The following is a 25,370-nucleotide window of genomic DNA, read 5'->3' on the forward strand; positions in this document are numbered from 1 at the left end:
CTGAGAACTGTTCTGATGGTTGTGGCTGTTTATTTGGTCTATTTGTTAATTATCTCATCGTATCAGCACCCATTAATGTACGGATTGTGTTTTAGCACCGCAGACAGCGAAGGCGCCACGTGGAAGCTGATCCTTTTTCTCGCCGCTTTTACATGTACATAGAATAAAATAGAATACAAATGCTATTTTATTCAATTGTGTATATAGTATTTTATTCTATTCTATTGTGTACAGTTGTGTACAGTATCTTATTGATATTTTATTCCAGTCTTTATTTTTTTCTAATTTTTCTATGTAACTTTGCACTGTCCACGCGTGGGACTAATAAAGGTTATATTATCTTACCGCGGTGACGGGCATTGAAGAGTTTCTATGACACATCGTCAAGTGTGGATTGCCGTTTAATGTGTTCGTTTTTAATATATTCCCCTCAGCGCTTGTCTGTCTCCCACCTACAATTGTCTTGTGTGCTCCTGTTACCTGTTTAGAACAGTTGTTTTTGTATTAGGATTAGCCTTGTGGACTGACTGCATACCTACGGCTCATTCCTACTGCAATGGGTGCCTCCCTCGGGTAACACCATGTTGATGCCTATAGAACTAGTAACAGTGGGCTTGGTTTTTTCACAGGATTATATATAAATAAAAGTGAACTGAGGGGGTCATAGGTTCAGCTGTGAGATGAGGACACGCCCCAGTTTCCAACGATTTTTCCACCTGTTTATTAATAAAGGTGCTTCTGATTTAAAACCTGCTAACATCTCAGAATAAAATGAGTGAACTGACTTTTTCTGCCCAAGCTGCTCCTTTAACAGGGTCCCCTCGTGCTGAAACAGGTGTAGTGTATAACATTACAGATTTGTTTTTCAGTACTTACAGTGTGAACTGGTTTCTTTGGAGTATCATAAACAATAAACCAATGTTTCTCAACACAAGTTCAATCAAAATATCATCTCTGAAAGTACAGACACAGGAAACGGGTAAAATAAAGATGGGTTTCCACAGATATACCAACTATTATATTGACTATAGATCATTACAGTACATACAGCGCAGTAGGTAGTTTTACACGTTATCAATCAAACAGGAGCGTATAAATAAATATGTCAGCTTTATGAATGAAAACAAGTTAGTTTGCAGCAGGACGTTTGTGTCTTCATCTGGTAGCAGGAGGAAAATGGAAATGACCTCAGTGCAAATTGTGCATCTGTAAACATCAAAGGAGTCTGATTATTTCTCTTTAGGCCAGTTCAGGTCTGAGTGGAGGAGAGGATGAGAAATTCGGAGGAATCTGAGGAGCTTTCTGTGGCTAAACATTCAGACAATTAAATGAAGGTAAGGAGAGCTTCACCCACAAGTTTCAACTTCAACCTGCTGGAAATCTCTGAGGGAGCTACAACGGTGAAACGAATTACCACGTGTATGAGCAAATATGTTAAAGAGCTCTAGTATTGGGTAATTTCAGTTATCCTTTCTTTTATTCATTAAACTGATCTTGGGTTGGAGTTCTTCATCGAGCTTTCCTTGGATGTAAGAATTTTACACCAATATTGTGGATCTCCTACTGGTCATCCAGAGGTACTGCAGTTTGTCTGTGGCAAAACGATGCAACAGGAAGCTGTTCATCTGTTTGCCACACTATAAAGAAGTAATCGTGACTGTCACTGGAAGACATTAAACACTGTATATCAAATTATGGCCCACTAGGCCAGAACCAACCCACCGACTGCTCCAGGACTTTAGTCAAATGCGTGGCTGACTGCGGTGATACCAGCATTTACTTTGCATGGAAAATTTCAAGTACTTCTGCATGATGTTTGACTCATAAAGAATAAATATCAACGTTTTCTAGTTCAAAAATACTCAACATTAACATTTTATGCTTTTGAGGACCCACTGTAACCTACAAGTTGTAATGCACATGCACCGTATGAAAAGCAGGTGATCGCTGTGTCAGTTACATATGTCATATGGTTTATTAGGAACTGAAGGCATGCAGATGGTGTAAATAATCTTCCTTCTGAGTTTAATTTAAATTTTAGATGTTTTAAGAACTCCCCCTTGTATGTCAGCACAGTGGCCATGCTGATCAGGGGGAGCCGGGCCTCTGCACAAACAAGGTAAGTATATCCTCATAACTCACTGTATTTAAAGTGATTTTCAAGCACTTTGGTTTCTTAAAGATGCCAGAACAGTATTTGTGATCAAGAATACGTAGTTTGATTTAAAATGCAGCTTTCGTACTAATATGTTAAAACAAATTAGGACTACCTGTGAAGACACTGCTGACAAGCGTCACGCAATGTCACTGAACAGCCACATAAAGCACCATTACTTAATTTAATACAGGTTTGTAAACAGCTTCGTAAGAAAATAAGGTCTCACATGTTGATCGTTATTTAGTTTCTTGGATTTAATATTTACAATTTGATATTTTCTACTTGTTATTTTCAGAGCCCATGATCTTGTACATGATCTGCGTGTGGACGTACACGTCTCTGCGTGTGGACGAACACGTCTCTGCGTGTGGACGTACACGTCTGCGTGTGGACGTACACGTCTATGAACACGTCTCTGCGTGTGGACGAACACGTCTCTGCGTGTGGACGAACACGTCTCTGCGTGTGGACGAACACGTCTCTGCGTGTGGACGTACACGTCTGCGTGTGGACGTACACGTCTATGAACACGTCTCTGCGTGTGGACGAACACGTCTCTGCGTGTGGACGTACACGTCTGCGTGTGGACGTACACGTCTATGAACACGTCTCTGCGTGTGGACGTACACGTCTAGGAACTCTCTATATACTTGAGTCTCATCAGAAACGCTTTTTCAATAACCTAAAAAAGAAGTCTAATCAACTTAATACTGCTATCACCTGCATGAACCTGCACAGACATGCACACGTCATCATATTCTCAGAATAATCTGATTCCTGAAGATGTGATGTTATATATGAAAGGTAATCGGTAAGGTGATAGAGTCTAACTGCATGTTGCAATGATCTTTAATGTTGGTTGGATTAAACTCATACTGACCTCACAGTTTCACACCAGGAACAGACAAAACCTGTATTAAACCTAAACTCTTCTCAGGTGAATTGAGTCCTTGTTGGTGCAGCTCTCCTTAAAGACCACACCATGGTATTAATTTGAGTTCATCTGTGATGATCTAATGGAGATGCTTCACAGTAAATCAACCCCTGATAAGTCTCTGCAGCTACCCTTTGCTTTGCTCCCTTGTCTTCATTCATCAATCCCCGTTGGACTCAATGACTTTTTCCGCCAGAATCTCCTGGAAGGTCGAAAGCTGCTTCATCTGCTCTGTCTGCATTGAGTGTCTCCTCATCAGCTTCTTCTTCATCTTGAAGTCTGGGCCCCGTTTGGGTGAGGCTGGGGCTACTGGAACCAGGATCTTGTGTCCGGAGTTGATGGGGGAGGTGGGTTTCCCATTGGCCCGGATGTCAGGGATGGGTCTCTGCGGGTTGATGTTAAGCGGAGGCAAGAAGCCGGGCCTGGTGTGGGAGATGTGGTCCAGCAGCAGGGTCCCAGAGCCCCGGCGCTCCAGGAGCCCTGGGCCACGCCGTCGCATAGTGATGGGAGAAACTGAGTTGGGGATGTTTTCCAGAGACTCCCTGGAAGAACTGGTGACCAGGGACAAGGGGGAAGCGTTGTACCTCCTCCGTTCTACCGAAATCCTCCCAGAGTCCGGTGATCCAGGAATGGACTCTGGACAAAGGTGGGTATCTGACTCATAGTGCTCCATCCGTGTGAGCTTGGGGTGAGCTAGGGCTCGGGCCACAACTGTCCCAGGTCCAGCAGCGTTCTCCTGGGATTCTGGAGCTGTGTTCCTGCGGTAGAGGATCTGGTGCTGCTGCACTTTGTCAGCCCACGATGGACCAGACAGCCCTGCGCAGTCCTCAGAGCAGGATCGGTCAATGAGTTTAGGGGATGTGGGGTCGTGCGTCTCAATGCTGTGACGCCGTGACAATAGTGGCCTCACCGGCTCTGTGACAGTCAGTCCGTTCATCTCTGTGATCGTCTTGTTCAGGTTGCTGTTGCCCTCCTCCTCCTCCAGACCTCCATCCACCCGGTCCTGGGGAACCCCACTGAGAACTGAAGGTGCCACCAGGCCCCACGGTTCTGAGTTCAGACGCTTAAGCAGTTTACGGGGAGGTGGCCTCTTCTCACCTGGAGGTCGAGCTGAAGGTAAAGGTAATGCTGAGGTGAGTTTGAAGCTGAAGATCCCTTCCTCATCTTTGTCTCCTGCAGGGGAGGAGGTGCCAATCTCCACCTCAGAGGGTGACATACAGGCAGGAGACAGTTTGTCCACAATGCCTGGGGATGGTGGGGAGTTGAGGTACTGTTTGGTCTTCTTGGTGCCTGACGGAGATGTGTCGGTGGTGATGATGATCACCTCCTTGCCCTTGGCCTTGCAGGAGTCCAGCAGAACCTGCAGGGTGTCACGGTCCCCTTTGTTGATGGCGTGGACAAGAGCAGAGGAACCAGAGTAGTCTTTGAGGCTGGGATCGGCTCCGTTCTCCAGCAGCAGTGACACCACCTCCTTTCCTGCCTGCTCTGCACAGGCATGCATCAGCGCTGTCCGGCCACTCTTATCGGGGATGTTCGGGTCAGCTCCTTTCTCCAACAGATACCTCACCATCCTCTGCCGGGTCTGTGGGTCATCGTAGCTTGCTAAGCAGGCAGCAGAGATGGGCGTCTCGCCACGCTCATTGCCCTCATTGATGTAAGCGCCACCCTCGAGCAGCAGGCGGGTCAGCCTCAACTTCCCCTGGAAGACAGCTTTGAGGAGGGCATTCCCCTCAGTCTGCAGGGGTCCTCCATCGCCCATGATCCCTTGCCTCTCCTCAGACCTCCTGCCCACAGGATGCTGGCTTAATGCTGAATCTCCATCCTCCTTGATAAGTTACATGACCTGCAGAAAAAGTACATTGAGGTGAGTCCACCTGAATAAAAAAAACATGCTAACATGATGGAACCAAAGATACTATTTAAATTCTATGGAGTTTTTAACCACTGATATTTATTGAAACTCTTTCTGAGTTGACGTCAGTAATAACTTCCTCATCCTATTCTCATCAATTCTGTTGTACATGTACAATGACAATAAAAGACTATCTTATTGTATTCTCCAAATCATCAATGTGACTTATAGACCCTTCTTTCCTACAAGACTGCTCAAAGAATTCCTACCATTAATCAATACTTCAATCTTAAATATGTTCAACCTATCTCTGCCTTGAAGCTGGCAGTAGTAGGTTTCAGAGCTCATCACAGCACAGAAACAGCTTTACAGGGAGTGCAGAATTATTAGGCAAATTAGTATTTTGTCCACATCATCCTTTTCATGCATGTTGTCTTATTCCAAGCTGTATAGGCTCAAAAGCCTACTACCAATTAAGCATATTAGGTGATGTGCATCTCTGTAATGAGAAGGGGTGTGGTCTAATGACATCAACACCCTATATCAGGTGTGCATAATTATTAGGCAACGTCCTTTCCTTTGGCAAAATGGGTCAAAAGAAGGACTTGACAGGCTCAGAAAAGTCAAAAATAGTGAGATATCTTGCAGAGGGATGCAGCAGTCTCAAAATTGCAAAGCTTCTGAAGCGTGATCATCGAACAATCAAGCGTTTCATTCAAAATAGTCAACAGGGTCGCAAGAAGCGTGTGGAAAAACCAAGGCGCAAAATAACTGCCCATGAACTGAGAAAAGTCAAGCGTGCAGCTGCCAAGATGCCACTTGCCACCAGTTTGGCCATATTTCAGAGCTGCAACATCACTGGAGTGCCCAAAAGCACAAGGTGTGCAATACTCAGAGACATGGTCAAGGTAAGAAAGACTGAAAGACGACCACCACTGAACAAGACACACAAGCTGAAACGTCAAGACTGGGCCAAGAAATATCTCAAGACTGGTTTTTCTAAGGTTTTATGGACTGATGAAATGAGAGTGAGTCTTGATGGGCCAGATGGATGGGCCCGTGGCTGGATTGGTAAAGGGCAGAGAGCTCCAGTCCCACTCAGACGCCAGCAAGGTGGAGGTGGAGTACTGGTTTGGGCTGGTATCATCAAAGATGAGCTTGTGGGGCCTTTTCGGGTTGAGGATGGAGTCAAGCTCAACTCCCAGTCCTACTGCCAGTTTCTGGAAGACACCTTCTTCAAGCAGTGGTACAGGAAGAAGTCTGCATCCTTCAAGAAAAACATGATTTTCATGCAGGACAATGCTCCATCACACGCGTCCAAGTACTCCACAGCGTGGCTGCAAGAAAGGGTATAAAAGAAGAAGAACTAATGACATGGCCTCCTTGTTCACCTGATCTGAACTCCATTGAGAACCTGTGGTCCATCATCAAATGTGAGATTTACAAGGAGGGAAAACAGTACACCTCTCTGAACAGTGTCTGGGAGGCTGTGGTTGCTGCTGCACGCAATGTTGATGGTGAACAGATCAAAACACTGACAGAATCCATGGATGGCAGGCTTTTGAGTGTCCTTGCAAAGAAAGGTGGCTATATTGGTCGCTGATTTGTTTTTGTTTGGTTTTTGAATGTCAGAAATGTATATTTGTGAATGTGGAGATGTTATATTGGTTTCACTGGTAAAAATAAATCATTGAAATGGGTATATAATTGTTTTTTGTTAAGTTGCCTAATAATTATGCACAGTAATAGTCACCTGCACACACAGATATCCCCCTAAAATAGCTAAAACTAAAAACAAACTAAAAACTACTTCCAAAAACATTCAGCTTTGATATTAATGAGTTTTTTGGGTTCACTGAGAACATGGTTGTTGTTCAATAATAACATTATTTCTCAAAAATACAACTTGCCTAATAATTCTGCACTCCCTGTAGTGAAGCTTACAAATGATCTTCTTATGGCCTCTGACAGTGGACTCATCTCTGTGCTTGTCCTGCTAGACCTCAGTGCAGCGTTCGATACTGTCGACCATAATATCCTATTAGAGCGATTAGAACATGCTGTAGGTATTACAGGTACTGTGCTGCAGTGGTTTGTATCATATCTATCTAATAGACATACAAGGTCTTAAATAATCAGGCCCCATCTTATCTCAATGACCTTGTAGTACCATATCACCCTATTAGAGCACTTCGCTCTCGCTCTGCAGGCCTACTTGCTGTTCCTAGAGTATTTAAAAGTAGAATGGGAGGCAGAGCCTTCAGTTTTCAGGCCCCTCTTCTGTGGAACCAGCTTCCAGTTTGGATTCAGGAGACAGACACTATCTCTACTTTCAAGATTAGGCTTCAAACTTTCCTTTTTGCTAAAGCATATAGTTAGGGCTGGACCAGGTGACCCTGAATCCTCCCTTAGTTATGCTGCAATAGACGTAGGCTGCCGGGGATTCCCATGATGCATTGAGTTTTTCCTTTCCAGTCACCTTTCTCACTCACTATGTGTTCACAGACCTCTCTGCATTGAATCATATCTGTTATTAACCTCTGTCTCTCTTCCACAGCATGTCTTTATCCTGTCTTCCTTCTCTCACCCCAACCAATCACAGCAGATGGCCCCACCCCTCCCTGAGCCTGTTTCTGCCGGTTAAAAGGGAGTTTTTCCTTCCCACTGTCGCCAAAGTGCTTGCTCATAGGGGGTCATATGACTGTTGGGTTTTTCTCTGTATCTATGAAGCACCTTGAGGCGACTTTTGTTGTCATTTGGTGCTATATAAATAAAATGTAATTGAATTGAATAGACTCCAGTTTGTGCATGTAAATGGAGAGTCCTCTTCACACACTGAGGTCAATTATGGAGTTCCACAGGGTTCAGTGCTAGGACCAATTCTGTTTACATTATACATGCTTCCCTTAGGCAGCATCATTAGAAGACATAGCATACATTTACACTGCTATGCAGATGACACCCAGCTCTATCTGTCCATGAAGCCAGATAACACACACCAATGAGTTAAACTGCAGGAATGTCTTAAAGACATAAAGACCTGGATGGCCGCTAACTTTCTGCTTCTTAATTCAGATCAAACTGAGGTTATTGTACTCGGCCCTGAAAAGCTTAGAAATATGGTATCTAACCAGATTCTTACTCTGGATGGCATTACCTTGGCCTCCAGTAACACTGTGAGGAACCTTGGAGTCATGTTTGACCAGGACATGTCCTTCAACGCTCATATTAAACAACTATGTAAGACTGCTTTCTTCCATATGTGCAACATCTCTAAAGTTAGAAATATCCTGTCTCAGAGTGACGCTGAAAAAACTAGTTCATGCATTTATTACTTCCAGGCTGGACGACTGTAATTCATTATTATCAGGAAGTCCTAAAAACTCCCTGAAAAGCCTTCAGCTGATCCAAAATGCTGCAGCAAGAGTCCTGACAGGGACTAGAAAGAGAGATTTCTCCTGTATTGGCTTCCCTTCATTGGCTTCCTGTTAAATCCAGAATTCAAAATCCTGCTCCTCACATACAAGGTCTTAAATAATCAGTCAAGTCAAGTCAAGTTTATTTATAAAGCACATTTAAAAACAACCGAGGCTGACCAAAGTGCTGTACAATAAAATACAAATATAAAATACAATAAAACACAAGTACATAAAAACACCTCACTGATAAAACAATAAGTTAAAACAATAAGTTAAACCTTGCTAAAAGCCAATGAGAAGAGGTGAGTTTTAAGAGCAGTTTTAAAAGTTCCTAGGCTTGTGGAGAATCTGATGTGAGGAGGTAAACTGTTCCACAGTCTGGGTGCAGCCACAGCAAAAGGCCTCTCTCCCCTAGTCTTTAATCTGTACCTGGGAACATCTAAAAGCATCAGGTCTGCTGACCTCAGAGATCTCCTGGGGCGGTAAATGCTAAGAAGCTCTGCCAGGTAAGGAGGTGCAGTACCGTTAAGAACCTTAAAAACAAACAGTAAAATTTTAAAATCAATCCTAAAAGCAACTGGGAGCCAGTGGAGAGAGCAGAGGACCGGAGTGATGTGGTCTCTCTTTTTGGAACCGGTCAGCATGCGAGCAGCAGCGTTCTGCACCAGTTGGAGGCGATGCAGACAGGAACGATCTAAACCAGCATAAAGGGAGTTACAGTAGTCCAGCCGTGAAGTAATAAAAGCATGGACCACCCTTTCTAGATCGTTCCTGCACAGGTAGGACTTCACTTTAGCTAAAATCCGTAGATGATAAAAAGATCCCTTGACTACGGAACTGATTTGTTTATCAAATTTAAAAGCACTGTCAAAAGTAACACCAAGGCTCTTAATGGAGGAAGTACATTCAGAAGTTAGGGGTCCCATAAAATCAAAGGAAAGGTTGGGGTCTTTAGGAAGCCCAAACACAATGACTTCATTTTTACTTTTATTTAGATGTAGAAAGTTAAGAGCCATCCAAGTCTTAATGTCAGACAGTCAGGAGAATAACGTGTGCAGAGAGTCCTTACAGTCTAACCTCAGAGGGAGGTAGATCTGAATCAGGCCCCATCTTATCTTAATGACCTTGTAGTACCATATCACCCTATTAGAGCACTTCGCTCTCGCTCTGCAGGCCTACTTGTTGTTCCTAGAGTATTTAAAAGTAGAATGGGAGGCAGAGCCTTCAGTTTTCAGGCCCCTCTTCTGTGGAACCAGCTTCCAGTTTGGATTCAGGAGACAGACACTATCTCTACTTTCAAGATTAGGCTTCAAACTTTCCTTTTTGCTAAAGCATATAGTTAGGGCTGGATCAGTGGCTCAGTGAGCTGAACTGGCGTTTAAGAAAGGAGTAATGCAGCTGGTCAATGATGGCGGGAGATCTCTGTTAGCTCATTGAGCGTCAGCTGACACTTGTTGCCAGGTGTGGAGGTTTAATGATGTGCTTCAGTCTGAACAAACAGGTCCAGAGTTCCGCTGAGTCTATCTGCTCTCACAGCCAGAAGTGAGTGTGAGTGTGTGTGTGTGTGTGTGTGTGTGTGTGTGTGTGTGTGTGTGTGTGTGTGTGTGTGTGTGTGTGTGTGTGTGTGGTTCTTCAAGGTTCTTTATTATTATTTGTCACATGCATAGTTATACAAGTATAACACACAGTGAAATGTAGCCTGACACGCTCCTCGACATGTGCAAAAATTGTGTGTGTGTGTGTGGGGGGGGGGGGGGGGGGTGTAGAGGAAGAATATATATATATATATATATATATATATATATATACATACATACATATATATATACACACACACACACACACACACACACATATAGTATATACACTGGGTGAATGTGCAGTAGTAGCAGCAAGCAGGTGAATTCTGTACATTAATATGAATAGATATCTGACTATTTTACAGGATAGACAATATAAACATATTTAAAATTAAAGGAATTGAAATGTACATTGTGCCTTGGTTTAGTGTCTGGAAGAGTCCTGACTCAGTCAATTATAGATGATGTGAGAGGGCGGGTGTGTGTGTTTAGGGCACGGATGGCTTGGGGATAGAAGCTCCTCTTGAGTCTCTCTGTCCTTGCCCGGAAGATGCGGAACCTTCTACCAGATTGCAGAAGTTGGAACAGTTTGTTGCCAGGATGGGACGGGTCCTTCAGTATCTGCGCTGCTCTAGTCCGGCATCTCCTGGTGTAGGTGTCCTGAAGCAGGGGGAGAGCAATCCTGCAGCAGCGTTCTGCTGTACGGATCACTCTCTGGAGGGCTTTTTGGTCCTTCACACAGCTGTTCCCAAACCACGATGTCATGTTCTGTGTGAGGATGCTCTCCACAGCGCCTGTATAGAAAATCCTGAGGATCTTTGGAGAGACCCTGAACTTCCTGAGGCGACTGAGGTCCTTCAACATCTGCCAGAAAATGCTGAGGATTTTCTATGAGTCTGTGGTGGCAGTGCGATCCTCTATGCTGTTGCATGCTGGGGGAGCAGGCTGAGGGTCGCAGATGCCAACAGACTTAATAAACTGATCCGTAAGGCCAGCAATGTTGTGGGGATGGAGCTGGACTCCCTCAAGGTGGTGTCGGAGAGGCGGATGCTGTCCAAGATAAAGACAATGTTGGATAACACCTCCCACCCACTCCATGACATGTTGGTCAGTCACAGGAGCTCGTTCAGTGAGAGACTGAGATTACCGAAAAGCACCACTGAACGACACAGGAAATCATTCCTGCCTGTGGCCATCTCCCTGTACAACGCATCCACTTAACACACTGTTTGCTGCTACAACTACACATGTTTCTTTTCCAAATATTTATTTATAAGTGACTTATGTATGTATGTATGTATATATATGTATATATTGTACTATTCTTAGTTAGCGTATTGTCTGTCTTGTCTTAATGTTGGTTTAAAATGGAGCACTGTAACAAAAAATAATTTCCCCCAGGGATCAATAAAGTATTCTGATTCTGATTCTGATTCCTCAGTTGTCGTAGGTGATACAGGCGCTGCCTAGCCTTTTTGGTCTGGACCTGAATGTGGGCAGCCCATGTCAGGTCTGAGGAGATGTGGACACCAAGATACTTGAAGGACTGCACCCTCTCCACTGGAGCTCCATTGATGATAATGGGCTTGTAGTCTCTGTGCTGACCCCTTCTGAAGTCCACCACCAGCTCCTTGGTCTTGCTGACGTTCAGCTGGAGGTGGTTGTCCTGGCACCACGATGCCAGATTCTTCACTTCATCCATGTAGGCCGCCTCATCGTTGTTGGAGATGGCACCCAACACCACTGTGTCGTCAGCAAACTTCACAATGGTGTTAGAGCCATGGGTGGCCACACAGTCTGAAGTGTAGAGGGAGTAGAGCAGTGGCGAGAGGACACATCCCTGAGGTGCTCCTGTGTTGATGGTGATGCTGTTGGAGAAGCACCTGCCCACCCTCACCACCTGAGTTCTGCCAGTGAGGAAGTCCAACACCCATGCACACAGACGGCTGTTAAGTCCCAGATGCCTCAGCTTTGTGAACAGTCTGCAGGGCACTATTGTGTTAAACGCTGAACTGTAATCAACAAACAGCATTCGCACATAGTTACCCTGTTTCTTGTCCACGTGGCTGAGAGTAGTGTGTAGGACGTGGGCGATGGCATCCTCTGTGGATCTGTTGGATCTGTAGGCAAACTGCAGCGGATCTGTGGTGTCTGGGATGGAGGAGGAGATGATGTTCTTTAGCAGCCTCTCAAACACCTTCATTACTACCGAGGTCAGTGCAACTGGCCGGTAATCGTTCAGGGATGAGGGTTTGCTGTTCTTGGGCACAGGGATGATGGTGGATCTTTTGAAGCATGTGGGGACCACAGACTTCGCCAGGGACTCGTTGAAGATGTAAGTGAACACACCTGCTAGCTGGTCAGCACAGCAGCGCAGCAGACGGCCGGTGATGCCGTCTGGCCCCGCCGCTTTCCTTGTGTTCACTCTCCTCAGTGCCGCTCGGACGTCATGCTCCGCGATGCTGGTCACCGGTCTCTCGCTGATGACGTCACGGTCCTCGGTAGTCAGGCGGTAGATATTATTAGCCGCCTGGCTAACCTCGAAACGGGCGTAGAACCGATTCAGCTCATTGGTGAATGCAGAGTCGGTGTGTGTGTGTGTGTGTGTGTGTGTGTGTATTTCTTTAGCTTTGAGCCAGCTAAGAGCAGCACTTACACTTACAGGTGAGGAAGATGATGGTGAATCCTAAGGAGAGTGTTTTGTTCATGATGAGTTGTTCTTGTTATGTTTATGCCCAAAGTCTGAAAAATTGACCGCAAACTGAATGCATGTTTATGGATCAGGACCACTAGGCTAAGGCTAAGAACCACCTGAAGTCTGTAAGTACGTTCAACATATGTCGAACACCAGAGGAACACTTCTAACACTCTTTGTTTGTGTTTGCTGTGATGGCTCAAACTAATTAAAAAAAAAAAAAAAAACAGGTTTCATCCTGTGCTATTTTATCAAGGCATTGAAGAACATATCCTGGTCAAAAATGACTCCAAGGTTCCTCACAGCGTTACTGGAGGCCAAGGTAATGCCATCTAGAGTAAGAATCTGGTTAAATACCATATTTCTTTACCATAAGTTTGGGTGTCATCCTCGACAGTGCTTTATCTTTCAATTCACACATTAATAATGTTACTCGGTCTGCATATTTTCCAATTGCGCAACATTAATCGTCTCCGTCCTTTTCTCACCCCACATGCCACTGCCATTCTTGTCCTCAGCCTTGTTACTTCCCGGATTGATTATTGTGACTCACTTCTCTTTGGTCTTACTCAAAAATCCACCAACAAGCTCCAACGCGTCCAGAACTCTGCTGCCCGTATCATCACCAGGACCCCTTCTGTCCACCACATCACTCCTGCCTTGCAGCAGCTTCATTGGCTCCCGGTCAAATATCGCATCAATTTCAAAATACTCTTGTACACATTTAAGACTATTCATCATCTCTCTCCTCCATATCTCTCTGACCTGGTTAAGATCGCCGCCCCATCTCATTGCCTCAGATCTTCTTCTTCCCTTTCACTCTCCGTCCCTTCCCCCCGTCTTGCAACCATGGGGAGCAGGGCTTTCAGCTGCTCTGCTCCACGACTCTGGAATTCCCGACCTCCTGATTTAAGAAACATCTCTTCCTTCTCTCTCTTTAAGTCCAAACTCAAAACCCACTTGTACAAATAGTTTACCCACATAACCTCTCCACTCTGCTCTTTTATTAGTTTATGTCTTATGCTTTCATGATTCTGTAAACTGCTTGCTTTTATTCTACTATGTACAGTGACCTTGAGTGTTTTGAAAGGCGTTTTCAAATAAAATGTATTATTATTATTATTATTAGATACCATATTTCTAAGCTTTTCAGGGCCGAGTACAATAACCTCAGTTTGATCTGAATGAAGAAGCAGAAAGTTAGCGGCCATCCAGGTCTTTATGTCTTTAAGACATTCCTGCAGTTTAACTCATTGGTGTGTGTTATCTGGCTTCATGGACAGATAGAGCTGGGTGTCATCTGCATAGCAGTGTAAATGTATGCTATGTCTTCTAATGATGCTGCCTAAGGGAAGCATGTATAATGTAAACAGAATTGGTCCTAGCACTGAACCCTGTGGAACTCCATAATTAACCTCAGTGTGTGAAGAGGACTCTCCATTTACATGCACAAACTGGAGTCTATTAGATAGATATGATACAAACCACTGCAGCACAGTACCTGCAGTAAAGCTGTGTCTGTGCTGTGATGAGCTCTGAAACCTGACTGAAACTCTTCAAATAAACCATTCCTCTGCAGATGATCTGTTAGCTGTTTGACAACTACTCTTTCAAGAATGTTTGATATGAAAGGAAAGTTGGAGATTGGCCTATAATTAGCTAAAACTGCTGGGCCTAGAGATGGTTTTTCAAGTAACAGTTTAACTACTACGTTTACCCTTAGCCAGCAGTTTTAAATTTCCTTCAATGTCGCCTGCTCTGGCCCCTGGAAGACAATTGACTATGGTTGCTGGTGTCTCTAGCTTCACATGTCTGAGAACAGAATCACCAATTACCAGAGTTTGACCACCGGCGGGTGTGTCGCCGAGTGGGGAAAAACGGTTAGACACATGAACAGGTTGGTGGTGTACCTGGGGCTTCTGTTTAAGAGCTCAGCACCTGTTATCTCAATCTCTACCCCATCTCGGCCCATTATCTTGGATACTTTCTCTCCTGTTTCACTATCTGAGCTGGTAAAATTAGTGAATTCAGTGAAAGCATCCTCCTGTTCACTTGACATTGTACCTGCATCATTTTTCAAAATGTCTTCCAGTTTATTGGCCCATGTGTGCTCACTTTAATCAACTCTTCACTGGCGTCTGGTATAGTTCCGGTTTATTTTAAAAAACGCTGCAATTCTCCCACTTTAAAAAAAAACCTCAGCTAGACCCCTCTCTTTGGAGCAGCTACAGACCTATCTCTAAGTTACCGTTAATCGCTAAGCTTCTAGAAAAGGTTGTGGCTAAGCAACTTATGGCAGCTCTAGATAAACATGGCATTTACGATAAGTTTCAGTCCGGTTTTCGTCGATTTCACTCCACGGAGACAGCCCTTCTTAGGGTCTCAAGCGATATCTTGATGAATAATGATGCAGGAAAATGCTCTGTTCTACTCGTGTTGGACCTCACATCGGCTTTCGACACAGTTGACCATCACATCCTCATTGAAAGGCTGAAAAATTGGGTTGGTGTATCTGGAACTGCATTAGAGTGGTTCTCCTCTTATCTCCATCACCGATCCTTTTCTGTGGCAGTCTCCGATTTTAGGTCATCCTCTACCTCCCTTACTTATGGTGTCCCTCAGGGGTCAGTTTTGGGGGCTTTATTGTTTTTAATACATCTTCTCCCCCTCCAGAATATAATGGGCTCTTTTGAGGACATTTCTTATCACTGTTACGCTGATGACATTCAGTTGTACGTTTCTTTTATGCCCGAGGATTTATCTAAGCTTTAGCATCTGAATGATTGCTTAGATTCGATCAAACGTTGGATGGCTGCAAATTTTCTCCAACTCAACGAGGTGAAAACCGAAGTCCTCGTATGCGCCCCTGATAGGTTTCTATCGCAGATAGTGAAAGCCCTCGGTCCTCTCTCACTCTGTGTTAAATCCTCTATCAGGAATTTGACTCGAGTCTCACATTGGATGGGCATGTGAAATCTCTGGTTCGGTCTTGTTTTTATCGTTTAAGAAATGTGGCTAAGCTAAGCCCGGTTTTATCTCGCTCTGAACTGGAGATTGCTATAGATGCATTTATTTCGTCACGCTTGGATTATTGTAATCCACTGTTTATGTGTCTAAGCAAAGATTCTCTGGATCGTCTGCAGGTTGTGCAAAACACTGCAGCTAGGCTTTTGACAAAATCCTCCAAGTACTCACATGTGACACCGTTGTTATCTCAGTTACACTGGCTTCCTGTTAAATTTAGAGTCAATTTTAAGATCCTGGTCTTGACCTACAGAGCTGTGCACGGACTGGCACCAGCCTACATCTTTGATCTGCTACAGCCCTATGTCCCTAGCAGGTCTTTGAGGTCATCTGATCAGGGCTTACTTGCTTTAAAAACACTAAGAGGAGGACTAAGGGTGACAGAGCTTTTGCCGCTGTGGCCCCGAGACTGTGGAACTCTCTCCCCCAACATTAAGAACTGTGGACTCAGCAGCTGTTTTTAAAAAACAACTCAAAACTCACCTTTTTAAAACTACTTTTGGTTAATTTTTTGCCTGTTTTATTTTCTCTTTTTAAATCTTTTTATGACTTGTAATCTTATGTGCAGCACTTTGTGATTCTATCTCGAAAGGTGCTATATAAATAAAAAATTATTTATTTATTTAAGACTATGCTTACTCCTCACCGTCACTCAGCCGTCCTGTTTCCCCGGCTGCCCGGGGCAGTCTCCCAGGGGACAGCTAGTGGGGCCTACGCTATCTTCGGCTGCACCGGCTACAGGGGCCTTGCTAGCTACAGATTTTTCAAGGGTTCTAAGCCGAGTCTCCATTTCAGTAATCCTGGCCTCCAGAGCTGTAAATAGGCTACATTTATTACAAGTATCATTACTGCTAAAGGAGGCCAAGGAGTAACTAAACATCTGACACAATGAGCAGGAAAGTGCAGGAGGGACAGGTGAAGAGGCCATGCTGCTAACGAGTTGGCTACGAGCTAAGCTAAGCTAGTGAAACCCTAAAGCAACCGTAAGTGAATATAAACAGTGTTGGGGAGTAATGGAATACATGTAACACTGTTCCGCATTTAAAATACAAATATGAGTACCGTAATTGTTGGGCTATAAGCCGCTACTTTTTGCACGAGCTTTGAACCCTGCGGCTTTTAGTCAGGTGCGGCTTTTCTATGGATTGTCCATGATTTTTGTGATATCGTAAGACGATTTGTTTTGTTTGTTCCGCTGTTGTACGGCACTACGTTGCCTGGCGGAAGGATTGGGGTTCAAGAGTGGTATGTTGGTCACATGTCCATCCGCCAGGCAACATAGTGCCATACAAGTAGCGCGAAAAACAAACTTCAAAGTAGCGCTACGCGTTCAGCGGGAGTCGTGGATGACCAGCGGCGATAAACTTGCGAAAAGCAAGTTATGCTCAACTCCACCGGTGGATTCTGACAGCGTGGAAAAGTGTGAAAACATCCACGATCACCAACGGATTTCGAAGGGCTGGACTGCTGCATGATGGAGAGGAGGACACCGCCACGGCCCTTCTGAGGGTGTTCGACTCTGACAACGAGGATTTCTTTTGTTTTGAAAGTGACAACGAAGGAGAGAAGCGGAGAGTGGATGACGAAGCCATCCTGAGCCTGTTCGTTTCCGACACTGGAGGAGAGGACTTTGGTGTTTTTAGTGCGCAGGAAGAAGAGAAAGATGGTGGTGAATGACTGACTTTTCTTCTTGTTAAAGCCGTGTCACTGCACCTGAGCCTAAAAGGTAGTCCGAATCTATTTTTCTGGTGTGCTGTAGGTTATTGTTATGTACTACATGTGCAAATATGTACCCATAACTTGTTTTTCAAAATATTAATAAAAGGGGTGTGTCTCCAAACAGCCATCTCTTTCCTGACAATTCGCTTTGTGCATATTCTCTTACATATGATAAGTCAACATTGAAATACCTGCGGCTTTTGGTCAGGTGCGGCTAATGTATGTACAAAACAGGATTTTCCCCTGATTTTAGCTTGTGCGGCTAATATTCAGGTGCGCTTTGTAGTCCGGGAAATACGGTAATTGTATTCCATTACAGTTACCGTTTAAAAAGGTGGTATTCAGAATACAGTTACTTTGTTGAAATAAAGGGATTACACAGCGGTCTTTTCCTGTTTCATATGTTCAGCTATGCACCCTCTGTATATCTCGCTAGCAAAGTTGACCCAGACAAAAGTAAAGCTAGTTTTCAGCTACGAGCCCGACATGAACCCGACGTATTAGTCAGAGGTCCCTTTACTACGGTTCGGAGCCGCGGACCTGTTTTATATACGCGCCGAATAGTTTTCTGCACGAGATCGCTGCAAAAAGTGCAGCCTTACCTAATGTCCACCTACTGTTACTCATTGTGTGGATGCTTTAAGCATCCACACTATTGAGTTCCTGTTTCTCTTTATTCTATATTATTATTATTGTGTGGATGCTTTAAGCATCCACACTATTGAGTTCCTGTTTCTCTTTATTCTTTATTATTGTGTGGATGCTTAAGCATCCACACTATAGAGTTCCTGTTTCTCTTTATTCTTTATTATTGTGTGGATGCTTTAAGCATCCACACTATTGAGTTCCTCTTGGGACTTCCGTACACTTTTTGGCACTTAACTACTTCCGCAATTTTCAGCCGATTTTCACCGTTCAAATTTTAAACTATTCTGCTATTTCTGCTAATGTGTGCTATGTCTTTTGGTATTTTTCACTATTATACTTTTTAAAATATTAAGCTTAATTTGTCCCATTGAAATGAATGGGAAACTTCTGCAATTCTGCTAAAATTTGCTTGTTTCTGAAACTTAACTACTTCCTCATATTTTCACGTAGAACAAGCATTCAAACTTTAAAATGTTCACAAATTATTGGGCTATTCATGTGTGATTCAGCTTTTTCAAATCTTTTACCGTTTTACTTTTATGCCTCTTAAAGTTTTGAGTTGCACAATTGTGATTTTTCACAAAATACATGCGTTGTTATGGTTGCTATGCTCTTGGCTTCCAGTGTGCCACTGAAGCTTTTGCAGTCTTCTCTTCATGTCCGAACAACTGTTTGCTACTTGCTCAATTTTCACTCAACTTCCACAAATTATACATCAAAACGTAGGTATTTTTGCTGGCTTTCAGGAAATGTCACTATCATTGTTGTGGGATTTATAGAATTTTGGCAAATCTCCTCAGACCAACACAAACTCTCAAAACTCTGCATAGAAAGTCAATGGAGAGCTTGTTCAAAATCATCGCTGGATTTCTGTAATGAGAGGCATATTTGAATCGTCATATCTCCTTAACGAAGCGACTTTAAGACATGAGGCTTGTCCCGGTATATCTTCAGACACTCCTGACGCTCACAATTCAAGAATTTCTTTCTCACCTATTACCGTTCTGAAATGAGTTGGACTTGTTTGAGGGTAGGAAATTCGTCCGTCGCACAGATTTCTTCAGATTTCAAACTCTGGAAATGAACCACTTTTTTCTCTCGTCATAACTTTTTGTTGGATTTCCACAGAGACCTGAAAATTTCCATGACTGTTCACCAAAGCCTGCTGTCTCTTACGGTGAAAGAATGATATCAATGCTCCAAATAGATTTCGAGTTACAAAGCGTTGTTTGAGGGCAAGTCAAGGCAGTTTTTGCTTCACTCTACTCAGTTATGGTGCATTACAAGTCAAATATCTTTAATAATTCATATTTTAATGATAAATTGTTAACACTGGAAGATTCCCCCATCTCTTCTGAACAAAACGGTGTAAGAATGACCGCTCTAGCCCCTACGGTTAGGAAATTATGGTCATTTGTTTGAGGGGAGTCGTCACTATGAGAAATAGACTGCAATAATCCTGTGCCTCTCTGTGCTGCCTGTGTAAACAGATGCACCTGTTTTGGCGGGAAAACGTAAACAGCCACTCTGATTGGTGGATTCAAATTCAGCAGCTCCCAGGCTGACCTAGAAACTTACTTCTCTCTCCCTGTGTGTGTGTGCGTGTGCGTGTGTGTGTGTGCGTGTGCGTGTGAGAGAGAGAGAGAGAAAGGCTTTTAATGGGATGATCTCATTCTAAGATTCAAATTCAATATATTTAGACTGGTTGACTGAATTGGATCTTGTGTGTGTGTCTCTCTGTGCATGTGTGTTTCCTTCTGTGTACATATTTCTGATTGTGTGGCTGTTATATTTTTTTTTTGCTGATTTTTTTCATTTAACAAGTATATTTGAGGGACTCTCAGCATGTTCAGCATTTTTTCAGCTGTCCATTTTGCTTTTCCAATTTTTCTGTTTAACTTATTACTATTGTGCTAAATCAAACTATTTCTGCTATTTTATAAGATTTGTGCTTAATATACTATTTCTGCTTTTAATAGGATTTGTGCTTAATATAGTATTTCTGCTAAATGTAGTATTTATGCTTAATCATACTATTTCTATATATTTCTGCCAGGCAGCCAATCCTCTGTGCGAACTCAGACACATATCACATATCAGGGCCTGCACGGCTTCCCAGCCAGCCAATCATGTCTGAGGTCTTCCGTTTCCTCTCTCGTCATATCTCAGCGACGGTTGTACAAAGAGCAATGAAAATTGCAGTCAAAGTACACCAAAGTCCGCTGATTCACCCAGCACAAGAAATATGCCTCTAGTCCACCTAGTTTTTGAGTTACACAACGTTTTGTAACTCCAAAAAACTGCGTTTTTCGCCTCTCACCGCGATCTAATTCTGACTCCTCATCACCCTGTTTTTCAAGACGGCTCCTCTCTTTCCCAGTGGCGCAGTTGGTAATGACACGGGTCTGCAAGCCAAAGATCGTGGGTTCGATTCCACCTTGGTCAACATGTTTTTTTCCCTACAAATTAATACACTGTCACAGACCAGTAATTCATATTCATCATTTATTACAATTCTGCAAACTGTTATGATTTTACCAGCTTTTCTAATATGGACCTCACATTCTTAACACTCCATGGCACAAATACTTTTCCCTTTAGGCTCTGTGTATGTGTGTGTGTATCAATATTTCTCCCATTTTAAAGTATTACTCCTCTATAATTGTATTTCTGTTAAATCAAAGTACTTTTACTACATCTTAGTACTTCTGCTCAATCATAGTATTTCTGCTAAATCATAGTATTTCTGCTACTTTTTGGTACTTGTGCTAAATACAGTATTTCTGCTAAATCATACTATTTCTACTATATTATATTTTTCTTTCTAAATATAGCATTTCTGCTATATAATTGTATTTATGCTATGTTATAATATTTGTGCTAAACCAGAGTATTTGTGCTAAAACATAGTATTAATTTAAAATTACAATATTCATAGTTCATCACAGTGTCTCTGGTAAATCACAATATTTCTGCTAAGTTCTGCTATGCTATTGTATTTCTGCCAAGTATTATGTTTCCTCTAAGATATTGCAGTTCTGCTAAGTTATTACATTTTAGCAAACTTCTTTTGCTTCTGCAAAGTTTTTACAATTTCTGCAACTTTTCAGCTTTTTCAGCTAGTTTTTGCAGACAGCTTCAGCTTAAAGCATCCACACTGCATTTTCGCAGGAAATGCAAATTTTTCTAGTTATTATTATTGTGTGGATGCTTTAAGCATCCACACTATTGAGTTCCTGTTTCTCTTTATTCTTTATTATTATTCTTCAAGTTGCTCGTTTTTCGTCCGCTAACTACTTCCACAATTTTTGTGCTATTTTCACCGTTCAAATTTTAAACTATTCTGCTATTTCTGCTAATGTGTGCTATGACTTTTGGTATTTTCTGCTATTATACTTTTTAAAATATTAAGCTTTTTTCCTTTAATTTGTCCCATTGAAATGAATGGGAAACTTCTGCAAACTTCTGCAATTCTGCTAAATTTTGCTTGTTTTTGAAACTTAACTACTTCCTCATACTTTCGCCTAGAAAAACCATTCAAACTTTAAAATGTTCACAAATTATTGGGCTATTCATGTATGATTCAGCTTTTTCAAATCTTTTACCGTTTTACTTTTATGCCTCTTAAAGTTTTCAGTTGCAAAATTGTGATTTTTCACAAAATACATGCGTTGTTATGGTTGCTATGCTCTTGGCTTCCAGTGTGACACTGAAGCTTTTGCAGTCTTCTCTTCATGTCCGAACAACTTCTTGCTACTTGCTCATTTTTCACTCAACTTCCACAAATTATACATCAAAACGTAGGTATTTTTGCTGGCTTTCAGAACATGTCACTATCATTGTTGTGGGATTTATAGAATTTTGGCAAATCTCCTCAGACCAACACAAGGTCTCAAAACTCTCCATATAAAGTCAATGGAGAGCTTGTTCAAAATCACCGCTGCATTTCTGTAATGAGAGGCATATTCGAATCGTCATATCTCCTTAACAAAGCGACTTTAAGACATGAGGCTTGTCCCGGTATATCTTCAGACACTCCTGACGCTCACAATTCAAGAATTTCTTTCTCACCTATTACCGTTCTGAAATGAGTTGGACTTGTTTGAGGGTAGGAAATTCGTCCTTCGCTCAGATTTCTTCAGATTTCAAACTGTGGAAATGAACCACTTTTTTCTCTCGTCATAACTTTTTGTTGGATTTCCACAGAGACCTGAAAATTTCCATGACTGTTCACCAACGCCTGCTGTCTCTTACGGTGAAAGAATGATATCGATACTCCAAATAGATTTAGAGTTACAAAGCGTTGTTTGAGGGCAAGTCAAGGCAGTTTTTGCTTCGCTCTACTCAGTTATGGTGCATTACAAGTCAAATATCTTTAATAATTCATATTTTAATGATAAATTGTCAACACTGGAAGATTCCCCCATCTCTTCTGAACAAAACGGTGTAAGAATGACCGCTCTAGCCCCTACGGTTAGGAAATTATAGTCATTTGTTTGAGGGGAGTCCTCACTATGAGAAATAGACTGTAAAAATCCTGTGTCTCTCTGTGTGCTGTAGGCACCAGTTTTGGCGGGAAAAAGTACACAGCCTCTCTGATTGGTGGATTCAAATTCAGCAGCTCTCTCCCTCTGTGTGTGTGTGTGTGTGTGTGTGTGTGTGTGTGTGTGTGTGTGTGTGTGTGTTTAGTGGGAGAGAGAGGACCCTGCCCTTATTTGGCAGCATGTCATTGTAGGATTTAAATTGAATATAGTTAGACTGGTTGACTGGATTAGAGCCTGTGTTTGTGTGTCCCTCTGTGCATTTGTGTTTCAATATGCCTCCATATTTGTAATTTTGTAAGTTATTACTATTCTGCTAAATCATAGTATTTCTGCTTTTCATAAGATTTGTGCCTAATATAGTATTTCTGCTAAATTATAGTATTTATTCTTTTTATAGGATTTGTGCCTAACATAGTATTTCTGCTAAATTATAGTATTTCTGCTTTTTATACTATTTGTGCCTAATATAGTATTTCTGCTTTTTATAGGATTTGTGCCTAATATAGTATTTCTGCTTTTTATAGGATTTGTACCTAATATAGTATTTCTGCTTTTTATAGGATTTGTGCTTAATATAGTATTTCTGCTAAATGTAGTATTTATGCTTAATCATACTATTTCTATATATTTCTGCCAGGTCCCCAGGCAGCCAATCCTCTGTGAGAACTCAGACATTCAAATACACAGAACAGGGCCTGCTTCCCAGCCAGCCAATCATATCTGAGGTCTTCCGTTTCCTCTCTCGTCATATCTCAGCGACGGTTGTAGAAAGAGCAATGAAAATCACAGTCAAAGTACACCAAAGTCCGCTGATTCAGCCAGTAGAAGAATTATGCTTCTAGTCCACCTAGTTTTTGAGTTACACAACGTTTTGTAACTCCAAAAAACGGCGTTTTTCGCCTCTCACCGCGATCTAATTCTGACTGCTCATCACCCTGTTTTTCCAAGAAGCTCCTCTCTTTCCCAGTTTCGCAGTTGGTAATGACACGGGTCTGCAAGCCAAAGATCGTGGGTTCGATTCCACCTTGGTCAACATGTTTTTTTTCCCTACAAATTAATACACTGTCACAGACCAGTAGTTCATATTCAGCATTTATTACAATTATGCAAACTTTTATGATTTTACCACCTTTTCTAATATGGACCTCACATTCTTGTTAACACTCCATGGTACAAATTCTCTTCCCTTTAGGCTCTGTGTATGTGTGTGTGTATCAATATTTCTCCCATTTTAAAGTATTACTCCTCCATAATTGTATTTCTGTTAAATCAAAGTACTTTTACTACATCTTAGTACTTCTGCTCAATCATAGTATTTCTGCTAAATCATTGTTATTATGCTATATTGTAGTATTTCTGCTCAATCATACTATTTCTACTATATTATATTTTTCTTTCTAAATATAGCATTTCTGCTATATAATTGTATTTCTGCTATGTTATAATATTTGTGCTAAACCAGAGTATTTGTGCTGTATCATAGTATTTCTGCCAAATTATAATATTTGTGCTAAAACATAGTCTTAATTTAAAATTACAATATTCATAGTTCATCACAGTGTCTCTGGTAAATCACAGTATTTCTGCTATGTTGTACTATTTTTCTAAATCATAGTGTTTCTGTAATGCTTAAGTATTTTTGTCTAAATATATTCTTTCTGTTATCTTATACTATTTCTCCTAAATTCTTGTATTTTTGAGAAGTTATGTTTCTGGTAAGTTACAATATTTCTGCTAAGTTCTGCTATGCTATTGTATTTCTGCCAAGTATTATGTTTCCTCTAAGATATTGCAGTTCTGCTAAGTTATTCCATTTTAGCAAAGTTCCTTTGCTTCTGCAAAGTTTTTACAATTTCTGCAACTTTTCAGCTTTTTCAGCTACTTTTTGCATACAGCTTCAGCTTTAAAGCATCCACACTGCATTTTCGCAGGAAATGCAAATTTTTCTAGTTGTGTGGATGCTTTAAGCATCCACACTATTGAGTTCCTGTTTCTCTTTATTCTTTATACTTTATTATTCCAGTTGCTTCCGTACACTTTTTGGCACTTAACTACTTCCACAATTTTCAGCCGATTTTCACCGTTCAAATTTTAAACTATTCTGCTATTTCTGCTAATGATCGCTATGACTTTTGCTATTTTTTGCTATTATACTTTTTAAAATATTCCACTTTTTTCCTTTAATTTGTCCCATTGAAATGAATGGGAAACTTCCAAAATTCTGCTAAATTTTGCTTGTTTTTGAAACTTAACTACTTCCTCATACTTTCACCTAGAACAACCATTCAAACTTTAAAATGTTCACAAATTATTGGGCTATTCATGTATGATTCAGCTTTTTCAAATCTTTTACCATTTTACTTTTATGCCTCTTAAAGTTTTGAGTTGCACAATTGTGATTTTTCACAAAATACATGCGTTGTTATGGTTGCTATGCTCTTGGCTTCCAGTGTGTCACTGAAGGTTTTGCAATTTTCACTTCATGTCCGAACAACTTCTTGCTACTTGCTCAATTTTCACTCAACTTCCACAAATTATACATCAAAACGTAGGTATTTTTGCTGGCTTTCAGAAAATGTCACTATCATTGTTGTGGGATTTATAGAATTTTGGCAAATCTCCTCAGACCAACACAAGGTCAGAAAACTCTCCATACAAAGTCAATGGAGAGCTTGTTCAAAATCATCGCTGGCTTTCTGTAATGAGAGGCATATTCGAATCGTCATATCTCCTTAACGAAGCAAAGTTAAGACATGAGGCTTGTCCCCGAATATCTTCAGACACCCCTGACGCTCAC

The 25,370-nt window shown here is 41.9% G+C and overlaps 1 protein-coding gene across 1 annotated transcript in view; it reads right to left on the minus strand.

The window, feature by feature from the left end:
* Positions 1-857: 857 nt before the first annotated feature.
* Positions 858-25,370, minus strand: part of ankrd34a (ankyrin repeat domain 34A) — a 69,325-nt gene continuing 44,812 nt past the window's right edge. Inside the window, exon 2 of the mRNA XM_085421948.1 lies at positions 858-4,935. Coding sequence (XP_085278074.1) covers positions 3,253-4,851 — 1,599 coding nt within the window. The 5' untranslated portion in view covers positions 4,852-4,935 and the 3' untranslated portion in view covers positions 858-3,252. The remainder of the gene's footprint in view (positions 4,936-25,370) is intronic.

The sequence above is a fragment of the Rhamphochromis longiceps genome, linkage group LG11, assembly GCF_057381845.1.
Source record: "Rhamphochromis longiceps isolate RC_006_pf linkage group LG11, R_longiceps_female_GT1.1, whole genome shotgun sequence".
Lineage (NCBI taxonomy): Eukaryota > Metazoa > Chordata > Actinopteri > Cichliformes > Cichlidae > Rhamphochromis > Rhamphochromis longiceps.